The following is a 22,000-nucleotide window of genomic DNA, read 5'->3' on the forward strand; positions in this document are numbered from 1 at the left end:
TTTTCAGAGTGGTTCGTAAATGGAATGAACTGCCAGAGGAAGTGGTAGATGCAGGTACAGTTACAACATTTAAAAGACATTTGGACAAGTACATGAATAGGAAAGGTTTGGAGGGGTTTGGGCCAAACACAGGCAAGTGGGATTATTTGATTTGGGAATATGCTCGGCCTGGATCAGTTAGATCGAAAGGTCTGATTCCATGCTGTATGACTCTATGACAACATACCTCCTTTCTGTTTGCCCCTCGGATTCGGCAAGAAGTCATATTGAAAATGGGATGTGAATAGATAGATGCTTAATGACCAGTGTGGGCACAGTGAGCTGAAGGGCCGCCTTTTGTGCTGTAAAACTTACTCTATTGGTCAGATCAGCCTCAGCTACAGTCTTTTAAGCAGGTCAAGTTCACTTCTGACATTACCACCTATACGTATGCCATATGGCAGGAGAAAATCTGGAGACTTCCTTTGATTTGACTTTTTAGAATCTCTCTCTCTAATCAGGAAAGATCAGTAGAATCAGACTAGCCTTCCTCCTTGACTGCATTTGACATCCTGAGTTTTTCCCCTTTGGACTGGAGTTTTGAAACCGGATCATAAAATATTTGGACTTGTGCTATTGAATAATCTAAAATTCAACTTTGTGGTCCAGTCGTAGTGTCCCTATCCCTGGACAGAGAGGGCCAGGTTTAAGTCCCACTTGCTCCAGAGGTGGGTAATAGCATCTCTGAGCAGTCTCTGATCTTTGAGAAAATATCCAAAATTCAACTCTGCATTGATAATGGAGAAAAATGGCATTTCACAGGCAGTTGAAACAATGGACCCCGCTGCAAAGAAGGGTGATTTAAAGCTTGGTTAAAGAGGTGGGTTAAAGGAGAATCTTTAAAAGAGGACAAGAAGGTGGTTGGGTATAGGAAGGAAATTCCCAGCAGAGATTGAGATGGCTGAAGGCATAAGAGTCATTGATAAAGAGATGAAGTGGTTGGTGCACAAGGAAGCAGAATCAGACAAAATCAGTCTGAACAAGTTGTGCACTTCTTACTACTCATATGGATCACCGGTATTTTTAATTCATTCATTGGTCGTGGGCATTACTAACAGGGCCTGCATGTATTATTCATCCCCAGTTGTCCTTGAAGGTAGTGGTGAGCTGACTTTTGAACCGTTGCAGTCCATACATCCATAATGCCATTAGGGAGTATCAAATATCCCCAACTTCAGTCATAGCTGAGCCCAGCACGTCAGTGCAAAAGATAAGGCTGAAACATTCACAACAATCTTCACCCAGAAGTGTCCAGTGGATAATCCATCTTAGCTTCCTCCAGACGACGCCAACATCTCAGACACCAGTCATCAGCAGTACAATTCACTCTGCATGATTGCAGGAAACAACTGGAGGTACTGGATACTGCAGTGACAATGGGCCTGACAATTTTCTGGCAATTGTGCTGAAGACTTGTGCTTCAGCACTTTCTACATCCTTAGTTAAGCTGATCCAATATAGCTACAAAACTGGCATCTGCTGACTATGTGGAAAATTGCGTGAGTATGTCCTGTACAAAAAAAGCTGAACAAATCCAACCCAGCTAATTACTGGTCAGTCACAGAATCCCTACCGTGTGGAAGCTAGCCATTTGGCCCATTGGGTCTGCACTAACCCTCCAAAAAGCGTCCTAACCAGACCCACAGCACCACCCCACAAGCAGCATCTTTGGAGAGAAGTGGAGTTAAAATTTCGATTCTGTTATGACTTTTTTAGAATGGTTTTGAAGAAGTGTAGCAAAAGTATTATTTTCAAAGATGGTTGTTCTCTAGTAATAAATTCCAGGGCTGTTAGATTGAAATATGAGATCCTGATGCTTTGCTCCCTTATACACTGTGAAACATACATTTAAATCAAACATGGGTTAAGTATATTTCTTAGTGAATATTGCTTGTTGTTCAGCACAAATGGCTCACAGCGTAAGGATATGGGTAGGCAATTTAGGACTAAGATGAGGAGAAATTTCTTCACTCAGAAAGTGATGAATCTGGAATTCTCTGTCACAGAAAGCAGTTGAGGCAAAAATGTTGAATATTTTCAAGGAAGAGTTAGATATAATTATTAGGTCTAAAAAGACTAAAAGGTATGGGGAGAAAGCGGTAAGTTTACTGAGTTGGATAATCAGCTGTAATCATATTGAATGTCGGAGCAGATTCAAAGGGATGAAAGATCTGCTCCTGTTTTTTTAATATTTCTATGTCCACATTTCTGTTGGGTGATGAATGGGTATGTTCTGCTTCCAATATTATGCTAATTTGAGATTACACCAGGGTAAGGAATAATAACAACTACTTGTGTCATCAGCTAATTCTAAATACAGAAGAGAGAAATTTGTTTGTCTTTATTTTATAGAGAAAGATGCTTTCAACACCTTTCAGTCCCCATGTTGGCCATGGAGAATATGCTGATGTGTATGATCCAGCAGAAGATACCTTCCTATTAATGGATGCTTTGGAAAAAGATATAAAGGAGATAAAGCAACTCTGGTACGTATTAGCTGAAGAATAACAATATGAATTATTAAAAAAAAAAATTTCTTCTATTTTCTTGGTGCAGTATTGCGTTTTGTCGTTATTGCATTATTGAATTAACTCTTTCTCATTGCTCAGTTTCTGATGGTACATCAAATGATATGATTGTTTTAAGCAAGGTGACTGCTTTACATTTACATGGCACATTTAACATAGGTATTTCACAGAGGCATCAGAAATAAATAGATGTTGAGTTCAAGGAGGTAATAGAAGGGGGTAACCAACTGCTTGATCAGAAGCTTTTGAGGAAAGTCTTGAGGGAGGATATATGGAATGCGGGACCAGGATGGAGAAAGTTCTTATTGAATGGCAATTAAAACAAGATAAATTAGTATTTTAAACTAAGGCATTAGGAAACTTGGAGCCAGTATAGGTGCCTAAGGACAATAGCAGGAGATAGATGAAACTTAGTATCACATAGGACATGGACAGCATTGTTTTGAGATGATCTGAGGGAAACAAATAAGGCAAACTAGGAAAAATACGACTATTTGCCTGACAATTAACAAATGCATGAATTGGATTTTAGATCAAAGTCAAAAGTCACATGACACCAGGTTATAGTCCAACAGGTTTATTTGAAATCGTAAGCCTTCAGGGTATAGCCCCTTTGTCAGTGAGATAGGCTGCTGTAGGGTCAGAGGCTAGCAGTGTAACAGGGGTGAAGGTAGATTGATGGAAATGTTTTGGGGCTGAAAACTCAACTTGTTGTTCGAAGTCTACTACTAACAACTTCATTCCATTTTTTAAAAAAAGTAAAATAATTATTGTGACTAACAATTTTCAAAAATGTTTTTAATAGTGTCTTTCTGATAAATATCAAGTACAAATGAACGGACAACAAAAGTACTCCACTAACAGCAATATACTGTGGATCCTGGAAATCTGAAATAAGACTGTCTCTCTGCTGCCAGACCTGCTGAGTTTCTTCAGCATTTTCTTTTTTTATGTCAGACAACGGAAGCACAGTGGCTGTTGCATGAAGCAAAAACAATTACAGTACTAAATTGTGTCTGTTGATTACAAGGAAGTGGTTGTCTCTTTAGCCTTACCTTTCCTGTCCATTTTAAAATGTAGTCTTTTCCCACAGTAAACTTTTTGAAGGGTGGTGGCCGTCAGGACCATAACCCAATCAGCCATTGTTCTTGTCTGATTTAAAACCAGTGCTGGTTACCTTAAGCACCATCTTTAAAATCTATTCATAACTATAAAATCTTAAAAGTCGTCGGTCAAGTTTCAATAACAGTGAAATATCGGACAGAGAAACACTTTAGACTTTCACTGAAGTGCTTTTTACTGAATGATACTTTCTCACAAAAGTTTTAAAAAGACAACAGCCATTTAATTACAAGTAAAATGGGTTTTATTGATCGAGGCTGATACGTGCCTGTGGAGCAGCAGGTTGCCAACCCCTCATATAATCTGTACACCGGGGAAGGGATGCGCAATTTTTTTTCAGTATGATTTACGACTGATCAAATCTTAACTGTGCAGTTATAAAGTTTCAAGCATTGTGTGATAATTAGGTATACGTTTTTGGCATACCATTCTGCATTATTAACAGAAATATCAACAAACCAGTTGAAATTTTTTTTTGTATGTGAACGAATAGCTAATTTGTGAACAAGTTGTACCATGTAGTTATGGTACAAATTCTGCCCACTTCCGAAGAAAAATAATGTTATTTTTCCAGTCCCAGGATCTGCCTCGAGGTTGGTGCAGGATCTGGCATTGTCTCTGTATTCCTAGCTTCTATTGTTGGACCTACCTCGTTTTATCTGTAAGTAGGTAATTTGGCAGATTTTTATTTATTGTGCAGTGATGAATATGTGATGTCAAAACTTCATGTCTATGGGCTACGACTACAATGTGATGAGAAATGCATCAGCTTTTGTTTGTAATGAAGGAAAGGCTGTCATAGATAAATACTGCTCAAGAACTGGCATCTGGAAAGGCGCAAATAAGAGGTGTATCCTTCCACAGAGAATAGTGTGTGTTGGCTTCTAGTGACTGATTTTAAAGCAACATTAACATTCACTTTGGTATCCTGCTCAACAGATTCTTACAGAACTGAATTTGATTTTTGAAGAGAGAAATGATTTCTACTCAAAATTTTAACCACTGAGAAATTTGGTTACAGAAACAGTAGAAAAGGTGAAATTTGAACCTTGATATTTGTCTTTAATTGCTTTTGATTCATAGATGTACAGATATTAACCCTTTGGCTGTTGCTTGCTCAGTGGAAAGTGCAAGATGTAATGGAGTGAACATCCAACCAATCATTACTGACTTGGTAAGCTGTGATTTCCAGATAGATTAAAAATATTCTTCACAAGCACTGCAGTTCAGTGACTGTTCAGTGTTCTTTTGTTGATAGCATTCTATTTGCAGCACCACTTGCTTGTCATTAGTCCTTCCCCTTACAAGCATAATTGGCAATATGACTGATGCAGTTGGCCTATTTAAAAGTCTGAAAACAATTGGCCGAATTTTGCATTAAGAGAGAAATGGTAACATATGTTAAATATAAGGGGTGGAATTTGCCCAGCCCCTGAATGGCATCAGCAGTGGCAAGTTGGGAAAATATGGAGAGAATGAAAAAGGAGATTGACATTGAGGGCGTCACATGTAGAGAGGGTAGTTAAAAAGGCATTTGGCATGCTTGCCTTCATTACTCAGTCCTTTTAAGAATAGGAATTGGGAAGTCATGTTGAGGTTGTACAGCACATTGGTGAGGGGAATACTTTGTCTGGTTTTGGTTGCCCAATTATAGGAAGGATATTATTAAGCAGGAGAGGGTTCAGAAGAAAGGCTGGGACTTTTTTCACTGGAGCATAGGAGGGTTGCGAGGCAACCTGATAGAAGTTTGTAAAACAATAAGAGGTATTGATAGAATTAATGGGTAGTTGTCTTTTCCCTAAGATGGGGAATTTCAAGACTTGGGAGCACATTTTTAAGTTGAGAGGAGAGAGATTTAAAAAAGACATGAGAGGCAAATATTTTACACGGAGGGTGGTTTGCGTGTGAAATGAACCTCCTGAAGAACTGGTGGATGTGGGTACAATTACAACATTTTGAAAGACATTTGGATAGGTACAGGAGTAGGAAAGGTTTGGAGAGATATGGGCCGGAAAAGGGCAGGTGGGACTAGTTTAGTTTGCAATTACGTTTGGCATGGACTGATTTGGACCAAATGGTCTGTTTCCGTGCTGTATGACTCTGACTGTATGAGAAAAACAACACAGTCTGATTTTTGCACATGAGGGTTTACAGCTAGATGGCAGTGTTCAGGTTGAGTGGCAATGGTCTTATTTGCATGCATTAATATCTCACCTCTATATCCAATTTGTTATTTTCCCAAGCAGTTGAAAGAAACTAGTCAGTGACAATTTCTGACATGAAAGTTTGTGCAGGTACCTGGCAGCTCCAGCACAATGGCATCTTCCGGGGGCTTGAATCCCGGCCAGTATTCCTTAACATCTCAGGACACGTTCTGTGGCCAATCACTGCTTGCATTCTTTCTCCTTGGATGTTGGCACTGGACGAGGTTGGCCCTCACATCTTCACGGCACATCTCCGATTCATTTAAAATATCATTCACTACTTCAGTCCTACACGTTTGGAGCTCAGCAACACCTTTCACTGCAGTGCTGCTGCCAGATCAATTTATGAGCAGGGACAAATGACTATCTTGTTTCGCACTAAAGTATGTCTCAGGGCTCTTAGCGTGCTTTCTTAGTGCTCGCTTACTTTGCGCCTATTTGGATGCTTACCACACCTTTTTTCCCAGTGCACCTCAATCAGAACTTAAAGGTTCACAGTACTTCTGTCTTTGCCTTGCCTTTTAGTACAGAGGCAAGGGTAAATATTTTAGGTTTGCCAGCAATTATTGTTCATTGAAGGGGTGAAAGTGTTAGTCTGCAGCAGTGTGCTACATCGATGTTGCACCTACAGCATGTGGCAACAGTTTACACAACAAACACACTGTCTGTGCTTCAAACAAATGGCCAAGTCTCAGAGTCTGAGGTGAGTAGTCCTCAGGCAAGTCAGGGGTGCTGCCACATTTTGTCAAGGGTAACTTCTAGGGGGCAGCTAGGAAAGGGCGATAAATGCTGGCCACCCAGGGACGTCCACATTCCATGAGTGGAAAAAAAAAAGGCAAAGCATGGGAAAGCAAGGGTTAACTGAAAGAAATGGGAGGTTATCATTGGTCATCACCATCCTGGATTCAGTTGGGGAATTGTTATGCATATGTTTGATATGACTAAGCTGTACGCCTCGAGCTTGGGTAAAGTGGAGAGATGAAGAGTTAAATAAAACTCCTAAGTGTGAATGTGACGAATATCAAACTCAATGGGGTCGACAGGAAGGTTAAGGCTGAAAGGAATACGAAGGTTTTGTTTTCTCCTCATTCGTGGGGTGAGGGCATCACTGGCTAGGCCAGCATTGATTGCCCATCCCTCATTACCCAGAGGGCAGTTAAGAGTCAACCACATTGCTGTGGGTCTGGAGTCACATGTAGGCCAGATCAGGTAAGAATGGCAGTTTCCTTCCCTAAAGGACATTAGTGAACCAGATGGGTTTTTCTGACAACGTGCAATGGATTTGTGGTCATCATTAATCCCATTGCCGGTTTCGGGGGTGGTCACCTAGTTTAACAGGCTGACCCAGAGACACTCTGAAGCATGACCCATGTTAACTTCCACCCTTATCTGAATTGCAATTGCACAATTGAAATGAAAATTGGCTGCCATCACACCTGAAGTTGGCAGAGCAGGGTTTCTTTTCTACCTCGAAGAAAGCTGGCACTTCTTGTGCGCTAAGTGAAGCCTTTCAAGAGGGGAATTCCTTTAATTAGACGCATTCTCACATATGGGTTAACAACATCTGTAATCACAGAATTCTGGATTTGTCCTTTCTTCTGAACCAGGATGCTTGGATTTTAGTCTCTCCTGCTCAAGAGGTACATACTAACATTACTGAACAGGTTGATTTGAAAATATCTTCTGGATGTGAACCTCGTGCATGTCTACTAAAAATCCTGGCCACAAGCAATCTTGACCATATCATAGAGATGTACAGCGCAGAAACATACCGTTTTGTCCAACTCATCCATGCCGACCAGATATTCTACACTAAGCTAGTCTCATTTGCCAGCACTTGGCCCGTATCCCTCTAAACACTTCCTATTCTTGTACCCATGCCAGATGTCTTTTAAGTGTTGTAATTGTACCAGCCTCCACTTCCTCTGGTGGCTCATTCTGTACATGCACCATGAAATAGTTGTCCCTTAGGCCCCTCTTAAATCTTTCCCCTCTCACCTTAAACCTATGCCCTCTAGTTTTACTCTCCCCTACCCTGGGGGAAACTTCACTGAACCATACACGTTAATACTAGTAATGGCTGTTAAGCAAAAGTAGTGTCCAGGCAGACTGTAAAGTGTTGATCCTTGGACTAATGAGTCAACTGAAGTGACTGACAAAAAGACATTCCAACTAGAGGCAAGTAAAAGTTAATCTTTATTAGTATTTAAATCACTTCTAATCTACATGTATCTCATTAATTCTTAATTACTTTGTATTCAACTCACTACACTGCATTGCTACACAGAGCACTGTAAGCATCATGTGTTAAAGTTTAAGTCTATCGATGTGTGATGAACTGGCCACGTTCACGCTGAGTTGAAGTCTTCTGAGTCCCAAACTGATGGCCTTTTCTTCTCCATGGTGGGTCTCAAGTTGTTTTCAGTATCTCTGATATGTCTTTTTTTCCTTCTTGCGTCTTTTACTTCCAACCTTCCAGAATGATCAATAATGTATCCCCTTGATCAGAATCTTCATGACTCTGTTTACACAACCCTTGGAATCTCAGATGACAGCTGTTTCAATGGTTCCTCTTATCAGTTTTATTTTATCCCTTTTTGCAAGCACAAAGGTAGAATAATCTTTAGTATCAGACTAGTCAGCAGTCTGGTTTTACTTCTTCCTTTTACAGTAGACCAATTTTGGTGTTTATGTAAAGTTAGCATAATTTTCCATCATGCATGATAGGCTTCAACTCTGTTAGCCACAGGGTCACAGAAGTTTCACCTAAGTTCTAGAATTCGTATTCACATTTCAAAGTGTTGTAGCCTGCGCAAGATTCACAAGCTGCTTGGACTATAAAATGTGCATAGTATTATCTTAACTGTGACATTTCCTTTCTTGATTAATGTAGGAGATAATGGGAGAAGTTATCATTTTCTACCACACTGACAATCTCCTACTGTATGTGTGCCAAATACCTTGCAATCAGGTCTACAATATAAAAGGTCCATGTAGAAACATCCCTATGGATGCTTACATGTTCCAATGTTTGGGACACTGTTTAAATGTTAATTGTGTGTGCTGCAACTTCTGACTGATCACATTACTGAGGAGTTGCTTTGTTTCTAATATTGCTCACATAGGCTCGTTGAAAACATCCTTAAGGGATCCAGGGTAGAGAAGCTGTTGTCTCTGTGTATGCTGTATTGTGAGCACCCACAAATATTGATGAAAAACAGATGCATTTGGAAGCTCAGAACCAGCATCAACCTCCAGCAGATGTGAAGCAGTTTTCTAATGCAGTGATTCCAGCCATAAGTGTCCTCATGATGCACTAAAAGTACAGGAAGCTCTCAGTTGTTTATCTTCCATCGAATGTTGTGCAGATGAGAGAGAGGCATTGGCAACAATACAGAGGTAGATGTTAGAACTTGATGCCCAGCGAATATGCAATGTGATTCCTCTTCTGGAGCTTTAATTCTCTTATTGAAATGAGGTCAAGGGCTCTCTTCCCTCGTTGTCTTTCTGAGCATCAATGGCTACATTGATGGAGACCAGACATATCCAAAAAGCATTGCATGGGTTGGACCTGGCTCTCCATGGCAACTGCAAACCTGTCCATGGAAGCAGCCAGATATGCACATGCTAGAGTAAGCATGATATTGTTGGTTCTGAGAAATTGTCACTGGACCCGAAACGTTAATTGATTTCTGTTCACAGATGGTGCCAGACTTGCTGAGCTTTTTGAACAGCTTCTGTTTTTGGATCATATTGTTGGTGTTGGAGGGGATCTTCTCCAACCTATGATGCAGTTTTCTGCGTGTCTCCAACAAACCTGACTGCTTCTTCTGTTTCAGCGTGTGCATTTTGACCAAGTTATTAATGGCTAATACCATGAAGTCCTCTGCTGCCTGGGACTGAGCAGGAATCTAGTCAGCAACCTTTGTGTTTTTTTGCCTTGGCCAGCTATGGTGATGTGTAATGATATGCTCACCATCATGTGCTCCGACTCTAATCTAGCAAAAGTCCCCACCGAGGTGTCCTTATCTAAGCTGTTAGAGGTTCAGAAGACAGCCTTGTTGCTTCCTCTGAGGCATTTGTGACTTGTTTGTCAGAGATTAGGGAGGAGATAGAGAATGCTGTTTCTATGGTAGAGAATGTTTAGATGCCACTGTTGCCTGCAGAAGGTGAGAGGGAATGAATTGTGAAGTAGATATAGAAGTTTGAAATGTTAAGAATTCATTCACAGTTGTAATGAGGGTGCAGCACAGTACTTGACAATGAATCTTATTTGGTTAGTGGGTCATAGAGGTCTTTGCATCCCTACCTAAGCAGTTTCTATCCTCACCTGTGCATTCAAGGAGTCTCCTCACATAAGAAAGGAAACGAATATTGGCACCCCACCATTTGCTGTGGCTCCCTCTGCCTTTTTCTGTGGTGTCCTTCCTGCAGTTACAGAAAGATAGCGATTGAGTGAGATGAAAATGCTGGTACAGCTGTTAGTTTTGGTGCAGGTAGAAGAAAAGTGGTGAGGTATCCCAAGTGGGAAAGTAGGGAAGCACAGAGAGTGTGAAGGGTTATTGGTTTGGGAGGATGGGGTGCATGTGAGCGATTGAGGGAAGATGCTGAGAGTAATAGTGTGAGAGGTAGACCATAAGCCTTAATGAGAGGTGAGTGCAGTAGCAGAGTTCGACTGTGAGGAAATTGAGAGACAACACTTTATTTACCCTCATGGAGCGGAGAAAGTTATTAGCTTTTTTGCAACACTGCTTGTCTTTCCTCTGGGCCATGGATGCTGCACTGAGTGCAGGTGGAAACTTCACACCAGCCTGGCAGATTTTGATACTGTGGCCTTCTCTTGATGGTTCTGAAGAATGAAGACTAACCATACTACCCCACCAGGACTTCCTGACCCCGTCACCAATTCTGGGTGCTAACCTGTCTGTGATGGAAAGCTCCCCACTTACTTGGATGGGTGCACTGCCACCAACACTCAAGAAACATTGCACCATCAGCTTGCTTGATTGTCATTGAATCCACAAGCATTTGCCCCCTCCACCACTGATGCTCAGTAGCACGAGTATGTACTGTCTACAAGATGCATTGCAGAAATACACCAAAGATCCTTAGACAGAACTTTCCAAACCCACAACCAATTCTATCTAGAAGGACAAGTTTAGCAGATACATGGAACACCACCACCTGCACATTCCCCTCCCTGTCATCCTGACTTAGAAATATATTGCCTTTCCTCCAGTGTTGCTGGGTCGAAATCGTGGAATTCCCTCCCTAAGAGAATTGTGGGTCAACCCAAAGCATGTGGACTGCAGCATTTCAGGAAGACAGTTCACCATCACCACCTCAGGGGCAACTAGAATATACAATTAATTCCAGCCAGTCAGGTGAGCTGTGTAAAATTGAGGGAGAAAACTCACTGGAGCAAACAGGGAGAAACTCTAGATGAAAAAAGCTGAAGTAGATACTGAACCAATTGTTGGGAGAAGTCAGCCCAAGGATTATTTTTCTCCTCCTTTTCCAATTTTTCCTTTTTGTGTTATGTGACTAATATTAGAGTTAATTCATATGTAGTTAATCTTTCCGAATTCTAGTCATAATTTGGATTTGATGCCTGGTGCAATGCACTGAAACATGGAGCATTTCTTTGTTGAGCAGAAGTTCCATCCTGCCAGAGATGCATCTCATTTAGGACTGAATGGAAAACCTATGAAAAGGAGTTTAATTTGTAAAGTAACAAACTAAAAAGTTGGCATCAAGTTTTGTTCCTGTTCTTTTGTTCTGATGCTGAAAATAATTTTTATATTTATTGTAAATAGGTTACAGGATTATTGCCACGGCTGCAAAATCAAGTTGATGTGTTAGTGTTTAACCCACCTTACGTGGTGACTCCCTCAGAAGAAGTGAGTATATGTTAGTAAATAAAAGTTTAACTGTCTAACTTTTCAAATGAAGTTTGACATTTTGTGTAATTTTGCTCCTGTGTCCCAAGCTGTGCTAATGCTAGAGTGTTAAAACTGTGATAAGCTGCTCAAAAGATCCAAGGTAGTCCTTTTCCAGAAATACTCTTAAAATAAGTCCTAACCTAACAAATGTTCCTGGTTGTGATAATGCAAATTGAATCATGTTTGATTTCTAGCAGTAAAAGCATCACTTGCGCAGAGAGTCTAGCTGTATTACAGCAAGTAGTAATCTTCTTGCTCCTGAATGTTGATCTCGGTGCAGCAATGGCATAAGGGAATCTTACAGTAAGCCATTTCAGTGGACTTTTCTCCTTCAGCCACATTCCCATAGCACTGACAAAATAAAGTTGAAAATGTCTACATCAAACTGAGTGGATACTGCTGTTGGAAATCACGACCAAAACTTCATTTGGAGATTATCATGTAATGTTGGTGGTTTTAAATGATCGGGGTGTACCTGGTTCTCTATTTGGCTTGGAAGCTTTTTGTCATTTCCTTTCTGTACTTGTACATTTCTTTAACTGGTGGCACCAAAGCCATTGGAAGTGTCATGCTTTCACTACGCAGCATTCAAGTTTTTTTGTGTATTCAGTGTATTTCGGGTTAATTTGAGAAGGAAAATTAGTGTTTTTTTTTTTGAAACCTTCTGCAGTTAACTCTTTTTTTTCTCCCCCTCTCAGGTAGGTAGTCATGGCATTGAGGCATCTTGGGCTGGTGGCAAAAGAGGTCGTGAAGTCATGGATAGGCTCTTTCCTCAGGTCTCAGCCCTCTTGTCAAGCCAGGGATTATTTTATCTGGTTACAATTCGGGAAAATGACCCAGGTGAGATATGATTCCATATTACTAGTAGCTAGCAACTTGATGAAAGAAAATCTTCCTAGGTCTGTGGCTGTCAATCTTCATTTCCCTCTTTTTACCAGAATGGAGAGTGGACGTAGGCTATTTCTTGAACAGCAGTTTTTAAATGTCAATTTAGATGGATGGAGGAGAAAAAAACTAGAAAGCCTTTCACTTTTGATCATTCTCGTCAAGTTACCAGTAATCAGATGAAGAATAATAGTGGGCTTTTCATCTCCAGTCAAAAATGATGTCTGTTTATAAGGTGAGGTTTGAAAGAAGAGAGGAAAAAGGTACATATTTATTGTGGTTTGTGGTTTTTTTTTTCTTTTGTTTGCTTGTGTTTATGATAGTGAATACTGATAACCACACCAGGGAGTTGGCTAGAAAAGTTACAGACTGAGCTGAATCAGTTATTATTGGATGGGTTTAACTTCCTGTCATTGGGTTTGATATCTCCAAATCAGTTATTCAGAACGTATCAATATCATTCCTTTACAAATATGTTTATGTAATCAGCAAAATAAGTGAGAAGGCAAGAGGATTCTTAAGTTGATATGGGATTTTCGGTATCTATTCTGATGTGGTTATAGCCCTCCTGTTTCTGAGAGAACTGCTGACTGAACACCCAGAAATCTGCTTAAGCTAATCAAGAGTTAGTAATCAGGATATACACACTTTGTTGACTCATAGTTATTCTTCTCTCCTCTCAGTGGAAAGTTTCACCACAGCATTATAGCGAACAACTAAATCAGTAGATAGGGTTGAGGGTGGAGCACATCAATTTCATGTTTTGTTATGCTGCAGTGTTGTAATACTTGGGCTTTATGCATTTATTTTTCCAATATATTTATGCAAGTTCAATAAAGATGCCATTTACTCTGAAGTTCATTTTTTTGATTTTCTTTCGCATTAATCTTTACATCGGTACTTTAGAACAACATTTACCAAAGAGACGGTTGTGAGGAATGTTAACGTTAGGGAAAGGTGTGTGAGTACTCTCTGGCAGGTCAACATAATAAAGGAGGAAGTGTTGGGTGTCTTGAAATGTATTAAGGTCGACACATCCCCACGGCCAGATGGAATCTACCCCAGGATACTATAGGAGGCAAGGGAGGAAATAGCTGGGTCCTTAACAGATACCTTTGCACCCTCTTTGGCTTCAGACAAGGTTTCAGAGGACTGAAGAATAGCCAATGTTGTTCCATTTGTTTCATAAGGGAAACACAGAGAATCCAGCTAATTGCAGGCTGGTGAGCCTGATGTCAGTGGTAGGGAAGTTGTTGGAGAAAATACTGAGAGACAGGATTTAGTCACATTTAAAAGCGAATGATTTTTTAGTGATAGGCATGAGTTTGTGTGGGGAAGGTCGTGTCTCACCAATATGATTGAGTTTTTTGAGGTAACAAGAATGATTGATGAGGGAAGGGCAGTGGATATTGCCTACACGGGGTTTAGTCAGGCATTTGGTAAGGTACCTCATGGCAGGCTGGTAGAAAAGCTAGAGTCTCATGGGATCTGGGATGTGCTGGTTAGATGGGTACATAATTGGCTTGGTCATAGACAGAGCAGTGGAAGGTTGCTTTTTGGAATGGAGATCAGTAACTAGTGGTGTTCTGCAGGGATCAGAGCTGGAACCTTTTGTTGTTTGTAATATATATACAAATGATCTGGAGGAAAATGTTGGTTAGTAAATTTGCGGATAACAGCAAAATTTGTGGAGTTACATGTAGTGAAGAGGATTGTCAAAGGATACAGCAGGGTGTAGATAGATTGAAGATTTAGGCAGGGAAATGGCTGATGGAATTTAATCCCAACAAATGCGAGGTGATGCATTTTGAAAGATCAAATTCGGGTGCAAAATACACAATAAATGGCAGAACCCTTAGGAGCATTGACATACAGAGGGATCTGGGTGTACAGGTCCACTGATCCCTGAAAGTGGCAACACAGGTGGATCAGGTGGTCAAGAAGTCAACAGCACGCTTGCCTTCATTGGCCACAACATCAAATATAAAAGTTAGCAAGTTATGTTACAGCTGTATAATACTTTAGTTAGACTATATTTGGAATATTGTGTGCAGTTCTGGTCGCATTCTGCCAGAAGGAAGTGGATGCTTTTGAAGAGGGTGCAGAGAAAGTTTACCAGGATGTTGCCTCGTCTGGAGGGTTTTATAAACTCTGATTGTATCTGCTGGAAAGACGGAGGCTGAGAGGTGACCTAATAGAGTTCTACCAAATTGTGAGAGGCATTGATAGGATGGATATTCAGAGGTTTTTTCCCCAGGGTGGAAAAGTCAACTACAAGAACGTACAGGTTCAAGGTGAGAGGGGGAAAGTTTAGAAAAGAAGTGTGGGGAAAATTTTTCACACAGAGGGTGATAGGTGCCTGGAACCCCTGCCACTGGAGGTGGGGGAAGCAGGTACATTAAGAATGTTTAAGGTGTAAATTGATAGATGCATGAATGGGAGGTGAACAGAGGAATAGAAACCACGTATGGACAATAAATAGGCCTAAAAAGGATGAGGAATCGGTGCAGGCTTGCTGGGCCAAAGGGTGTACTCTAGTATTGTATTAATTATTTATGGTTAGGGAATAAAGTTCTAAATCTGCTTTACCTTTCTCCCAGTTTAAGATTTCTATTAGTTGGAATAATGTGAGATAATGATAATGTAATAATAATCTGATGTGGTATTATTGTATCTTTGGTAGATTATTGAAGCTTTGTCTCTTTTTAATGTTGAATTAATTTATCTCAGCCAAAGTAGGAATGATTTCTTTTGACCCATGTGGTTAAATTACTAATTTAATCAGCTGAGCCATTGATAATGCACATGTTTGATGCTTGAAAGGAACACTGATAATCATTTGCTTCAGTTTAAGCTTCAGAACTTTTTATTGGAATCAATATGTACTTAGGAGAAATGTTGGGATAATCTTTATCTGGTTACAATGATGCTATAAAATGTTAATTTCTTACTATGGAAGAATTCACGGCTCAAATGATTTAAAGACTAAAATAAAACTTTTCATAAGAAAAATTCTTCAATCTACTGTTACATCTGTGTGTCTACATTTAATGGAACTTGAAAAAGTGATTAGAAAATATCTTTAAGTGTTTCTCCTTTTTTAATCCAATGTTTTGGTTATTCACTTTTGCAGTAGTAATGCTTCCCCTTTATGCTAAAAACAATTTTTGTATTATTTTACAGAGGAGATAATACAGTCACTGAAGCGTTCTAGTTTGAAAGGGACTGTGCTTATCTCGAGGCAAGCTGGGAGAGAACATCTTTCAGTTCTCAAATTTTGGAAGAATTGATTTTAGGATTTGAAATGCCTCCATATTTGAAGAGCTCCTTTAAAAACTATGATTCTGGAGAGGAGAGGCAACTTTACTTGCTGCTTCCTTTACAACTGGAGCTTTGATTTCCAGTTTCTGGTTGATGCAATCTAATCAGTACTGCCGAAGACCTGGAACAAGTTTTATGGAAAACTGGACGGCACTGTAATGGAGACTTAAAACTGAGAAGAATTTCTGATGCTGGTCTTGAAAGTTGTGAATTTTGCCTAAGTAAAACCTAAGCATTGAATAAGTCAAAGTAACTAGTGAAATGACTTTTAAGCTCACTGGATTCATCATTATTACGGGATGCCATGTCAAATGGTTCCTATTCAAAACGCTAACCGTGAAGAAAAACAAAAATATGCAATCAAAATACATACTTCACTATGTCATGTTTGACAGAATATTAGGGGGATAATCTGAAATCTGTTGCAAAACCAAAACAAGCCCAACAGTTCACGATCTGCACAAATGGTTCCTTTACAGTTGGAGAGCTTTTGAGAACAAGCTACAGAGTAACATTCTATGGAGAGGGGAGAAGAGATGTGCTTTTGGAAGAGACTGGAGCATCGAGGGGAAAAAAATGCAGTGTGTCAAGGGGTTGAAGAGGCAGATTGTCATAATTTTTTATGCAAAAAGGTGCATGTGGCCTAGCTTTGAGTTTGGGCCAGCATTCTTATCCACAGTGCCAACAACCTTGTCTTGCTAGTTCCCTCACCCAACCCAGTCAAAATATTTTAATGTTCTGAGAGTAGGTCGCTCTCTTTTCAAGAAGATCAGCCACATTATGTACCAATTGGGCACTTAATTGGGCAGCTGCGGGGCCTTGCCTGGGATGTTCCACACACAGTTCCCAGCCAACTGAACAGCTCTTTGCTGCTAGTACCACGAGTGAAGTGGGTGACTGCTGCTCGTAATGCACACGCCTGAGGCTTAGGATTGCCTGGGGACCGCAGGCCACAGGTGGGAGGTGGATAGTGAAACAGATTTACAAGGGAGTCTGGAAAGGAGGTGACCTGTAGTGTAGCTAATCCTCTCTGACCAATACTTGATCAGTCACTGAGTGCCTTTGAATATGACACCTCCCAGAATCCCTTTTCGAGCTTCTGATACGATGAATCTGCTGTCCACCACTGTATGCATATCAGTAGCCCCTGATTAGGGGGCCTTAATGCCTTCAATTGGCAATGGGACAGGAAAGCCATCACTGAGCTTTTCCACTACAGGCAACTAGGGCGGACGTTCTCACTCACCACTTCCTACCTGATTAAATGCTTTAAATCTCATCCACTGAACCTGCCAAAGGGTAGAGTGTTAAATTGTGTCCTAATGCAATATGTGTGTATATATATATATTTCAGATATGTCCGTTTTTCTGTGCATTTCTAATGTATTATGATGAATGAATATGTAACAATTTCTAGAAAAAATGGTATTAAGTTAATTCAATAAATAGAATGTAACATTTTCAGAATTAACAGGTCATCGGTACGGCCCCATAACAGCTTTACCCTAAACTGTCCCTCACCACCCACCAGCGTTGTTCCCTGTAGTCCTCATACTAACAAATGCCAACTTGCCCGTTATCCTTGGCACTTACACTCCATGCCAATTCACACTATGCACCTTGAGCAGCAGACCTCAAGCCATGTTCAGATGAAACCAATTAAAGCTCTGTTTACAGTCTTTACTGAATCACACAACTGTAATCGTGCAGAAGGAGACTATTAGGCCCTGTTTGTGCTTATATTGACTGGCTATCTGAATAAACAATGCACCTCTTGCACTTTCTTGTAATAACGCTACATTTTTTTTTTAGATAACAATCTGATTCCTTTTCAGGTGAACATAGAACATAGAACATTACAGCGCAGTACAGGCCCTTCGGCCCTCGATGTTGCGCCGACCTGTGAAACCAATCTGAAGCCCATCTAAACTAAACTATTCCATTATCATCCATATGTTTATCCAATGACCATTTAAATGCCCTTAAAGTTGGCAAGTCTACTACTTTTGCAGGCAGGGCATTCCACGCCCTTACTACTCTCTGAGTAAGGAACCTACCTCTTACATCTGTCCTATATCTATCACCCCTCAATTTAAAGCTATGTCCCCTCGTGCTAGCCATCGCCATCCGAGGAAAAAGGCTCCCACTGTCCACCCTATCTAATTCACTGATCATCTTGTATGTCTCTATTAAGTCACCTCTTAACCTTCTTCTCTCTAACAAAAACAGCCTCAAGTCCCTCAGCCTTTCCTCATAAGACCTTCCCTCCATACCAGGCAACATCCTGGTAAATCTCCTCTGCACCCTTTCCGATGCTTCCACTTCCTTCCTATAATGCGGTGACCAGAACTGTACGCAATACTCCCAAGTGCGGCCGCACCACAGTTTTGTACAGCTGCAACATGACCTCGTGGCTCCGAAACTCAATCCCTCTACCAATAAAACCTAACATACCGTACGCCTTCTTAACAACGTTATCAACCTGGGTGGCAACTTTCAGTGATCTATGTGCATGGACACTGACATCTCTCTGCTCATCCACACTACCAAGAATCTTATCATTAGCCCAGGTGCTTCAGATGAATGTGCCTCCACCACCCTTTCAGGTAGTGCCTTCCATACCTTAATCACTTGGTCCTTGCAAATGTTTTGCTCCTTTTGCTAATTCATTAAATTGTGCATCTTATTTCTCCATCTTTTCAAAAGTGGGAGCAGTTTCTCCTTATCTGCTCTGTTCAAATCTGTCATGATTTTGAGTGTCACATCTCCTCTCTACCTTCTGTCTTTTGAAGGAGAACATTCCCAACTTCTTCAATCAAAGTAACTGAAGTGCCTCATCCTCAGAAGCATTCTTGTGACTTTTCTACAATCTCTCCAAAGCCTTCAGATCTTTGCTTGAGCTGAAAGCAAATTAATGTTTGATAGAAATTCAACCTCTTTTCTGTTATGCTCTTTAATTAATAAAGCCTAGGAAATGGTATGCATTAATAACTGATCTCTAAACCTATCCTGTCACTTTTAATTATGTACAGATACACCCTGGTCCTCCTCCTCCTACAACCTGGAGGTGCACCCTTTATTCTATATTGTTTCTCCATGTTGTTCCAACCAAAATGAATCACAGAAGGAGGCTGTTTAGCCCATAATTCCTGCACCAGTTTTTTAAATGAGCATCATTACCTAAATCATGTTACTTTCTCTCCATTGAATATCTGCCACTTGTCCACTCATTCCACCAACTTGCTTATGGCATTTTGAAGTTTAAGTTATCATCCTGTCAGTTCACAATGCTTCCAAGTTTTGTATCATTCCCAAGTTATGAAACTGTGGTGTAAACCAAGGTCCAGATCATTAATCTATTAGGCAGGGCTAAGGTCCCTGGGGAACTCCACAACAAACTTTACTCCTTCCTGAACAATCTTATTTAATGAATAGAGATAGAGGAGGAGGAGCTGGAGGAACACAGCAGGCCAGGCAGCATCAGAGGAGCAGGAAAGTTGACGTTTTGGGTCGAGTCCCTTCTTCAGAAATGGGAAGGGGGAAGGGAGCTCAGAAATAAAGAGAGAGAGGAGGCTTGGAACTGGGGAAGGTAGGTGGGATGGTGATAGGTGAGTGCAGATAGGGGGTGGTGGGGATTGGTCAGTGAGGTGGGTCTTCTCTCCCACCTATCCGCCCCTCCCACCTCACTGACCAATCCCCACCACTCCCTACCTGAACTCACCTATCACCTTCCCCAGCCCCATCCCTCCTCTCTCTCTTTATTTCTGAGCTCCCTTCCCCCTCCCCATTTCTGAAGAAGGGTCCCAACCCAAAACGTCAACTTTCCTGCTGCCTGGCCTGCTGTGTTCCTCCAGCTCCACACTGTTATCTCTGACTCCAGCATCTGCAGTTCTTACTATCTCTTATTTAATGAATACTTTGTTTCTTTTCATTCAGCCAGTTTCATATATGTTTCCACTGTCTTATATTCTGTGAACTATAACTTTGCTCAAAAGTCTCGAGTAGCACTGTATCAAGTGCCTTTACAACTGTCTCACTTTATTTTTGGATAATTGAAGTTCCCCGTTATAACTGTACAGCTCTTGGACTTATGTAATTTCCTTACTGAAAAGAATTCTTGCAATCATGAACGGCCATTAGAAAATATGTAAATTTACTCAAATATTTGATCCCTTTGTAGGAACAACATGTTTTCCTAACCGTACATTCCTTCAACTGTCACTCAAACTGTAAACTTGGAATCCCCTGCTATGTTGTGAAAAGCCAAACATTAATAATGTCTTGTGAGAAATGTCAACAATCATCTATTGTATTCACTAACACATGTTTTTCTCTCGTGTCTGCAACTGTGGCCTTTTAAATTTTTTTTTCATTTTTACAACAGCTGTGAATTTAAATAACTTTGGTTTTATGGGACTGCAGACCTTCTGTACCCTTGCTGCAGCAAAAAAATAATGATCCGTCAGAACTCAGTTCAAATGACTTTGCTGAGTACAGACATTCTTTGTGTGAGCAACATCTTGCCGCCCCTCCTCATACCAGAATGTTGCTTTAGTAAGCAAATGAGATCTGTCGGAAATGGGAGAGAGATTTTTTGAATCTGGAATTATTTTTAAAGATCCTTGGAATCTCAGCGACTCCGTGAAAATCTGAGTTTGAAGATCTGTGACCTGGTGTGTAGCATGACTTCCTGCTGCTTCTTTTGTGTCAGGGTGCTGAAACTTGTTTACTCCTTACTTTGGAGATAGTAGGAACTGCAGATGCTGGAGAATCTGAGATAACAAGGTGTAGAGCTGGATGAACACAGCAGGCCCAGCAGCATCAGAGGAGCAGAAAGGCTGATGTTTCGGGCCTAGACCCTTCTTCAGAGAGTTCTCTGAAGAAGGGTCTAGGCCCGAAACGTCAGCTTTCCTGCTCCTCTGCTGCTTGGCCTGCTGTGTTCATCCAGCTCTACTCCTTACTTTGAGTCATTTTGAGCCAGATATTCATTTCCGTGACAACCTGGTCACATGATCTTGTCTCCAGGCAAGTTTGATAGGCGGTCACACCCTCTCTCCACTTTACCTTGAACTGAAGGAGACTGAAATGTAACCATTGTATAAGGTCAAGTGGTTATAACAAAGTACAAAATATCAAAACCTTAAATCAAATTATTTCTCCTTGGCCAAAGACATACAGTCCAGGAGTGTGTTTCTGCAAAGAAAGCATCTTGTTGTGGTCCAGATCTGATCCTTCAGTGGAGCACTAAGTCTATTAAACCTGCTTTAATATGAAATTAATATTTTTGAGTTTCTCCTGCTTACAGTGATTGAGCGGATGCTACCAGCCTGCGAGTTACAGCTGTGACTCAATCACGGACTATGAGAAAATTTTGGCTCTTGTATGTTATTGAACTGTATAAAGAATCTACATAAAAATGTTCCTGTATTTTTTTTCTGTAGACCAGTAGAGGAGACCAATGTAATTTCAGCTTTTCTTTGATAAGGTTCCTTATGAGCCCATCAGGTAAAACTGTACATCTAGGAAGTGGGAGTTCATAAGATCTTAATGTAGCTACCCTGCAAAAGTCTAGGACAATTCATAATCACAATGAAAATATAATCCAAATTGCACTCTCTTGCAAATGTGTACATTTTCTTTCTCAGGTGTTGCTTGATCGAATCATACGAGTTTTCTCTTACTGAGTGCCTCTGTTGAGTAGAAATTTAAGGGAGTCTTAGAAAGAAAGGCTTGAGTTTATGGAAACATAGAAAATAGGAGCAGGGTAGTCCATTTGGTCCTTCCTTCCCCCCTCCCCCCACCCCAGCACCCCGGCTGATCATTAAACTAAATACCCTGTTTCTGTTCTCCCTCCAAATCCTTTGATCCATTTAGCTATCTCTAGCATGCCTTAAAGAAGCATCTTTCATAATTTTGGGATATCCCAAAACCAATGAAGTTTGTTTGAAGTTTAATCTCT

At 40.6% G+C, this 22,000-nt stretch overlaps 1 protein-coding gene across 5 annotated transcripts; it reads left to right on the top strand.

Moving 5' to 3' along the window:
• The first annotated feature begins 12 nt into the window (after positions 1-12).
• n6amt1 (N-6 adenine-specific DNA methyltransferase 1) lies at positions 13-17,820 on the top strand. 5 transcript variants are annotated; one of them, XM_048603166.1, is made up of 8 exons: positions 107-707; positions 802-859; positions 2,392-2,525; positions 4,264-4,350; positions 4,773-4,863; positions 11,710-11,793; positions 12,534-12,675; positions 15,904-17,820. In XM_048603166.1, exons 3-8 carry the CDS (start codon positions 2,398-2,400, stop codon positions 16,008-16,010), a joined length of 639 nt encoding a protein of 212 aa, XP_048459123.1. In that variant the 5' UTR covers positions 107-707; positions 802-859; positions 2,392-2,397; the 3' UTR covers positions 16,011-17,820. The 5 variants fall into 5 exon arrangements, with proteins under 5 accessions (XP_048459120.1, XP_048459123.1, XP_048459119.1 ...); XM_048603163.1 differs by lacking the exons at positions 107-707; positions 802-859 and adding an exon at positions 13-54; XM_048603162.1 differs by lacking the exons at positions 107-707; positions 802-859 and adding an exon at positions 895-1,056.
• Positions 17,821-22,000: the final 4,180 nt, after the last annotated feature.

This window comes from Rhincodon typus, chromosome 11, assembly GCF_021869965.1.
Source record: "Rhincodon typus isolate 14 chromosome 11, sRhiTyp1.1, whole genome shotgun sequence".
NCBI classification, from domain to species: domain Eukaryota; kingdom Metazoa; phylum Chordata; class Chondrichthyes; order Orectolobiformes; family Rhincodontidae; genus Rhincodon; species Rhincodon typus.

Excerpts from the sequence above, each read along its gene's own strand:
- n6amt1 (XM_048603162.1), top strand. The coding sequence starts at position 937 with ATGGCTGAAGGCATAAGAGTCATTGATAAAGAGATGAAGTGGTTGGTG. Across the intron at positions 1,057-2,391 it reads ACTACTCATATGGATCACCG|AGAAAGATGCTTTCAACACC; the intron begins GTATTTTTAATT and ends TTTATTTTATAG. Across the intron at positions 12,676-15,903 it reads AATTCGGGAAAATGACCCAG|AGGAGATAATACAGTCACTG; the intron begins GTGAGATATGAT and ends ATTATTTTACAG.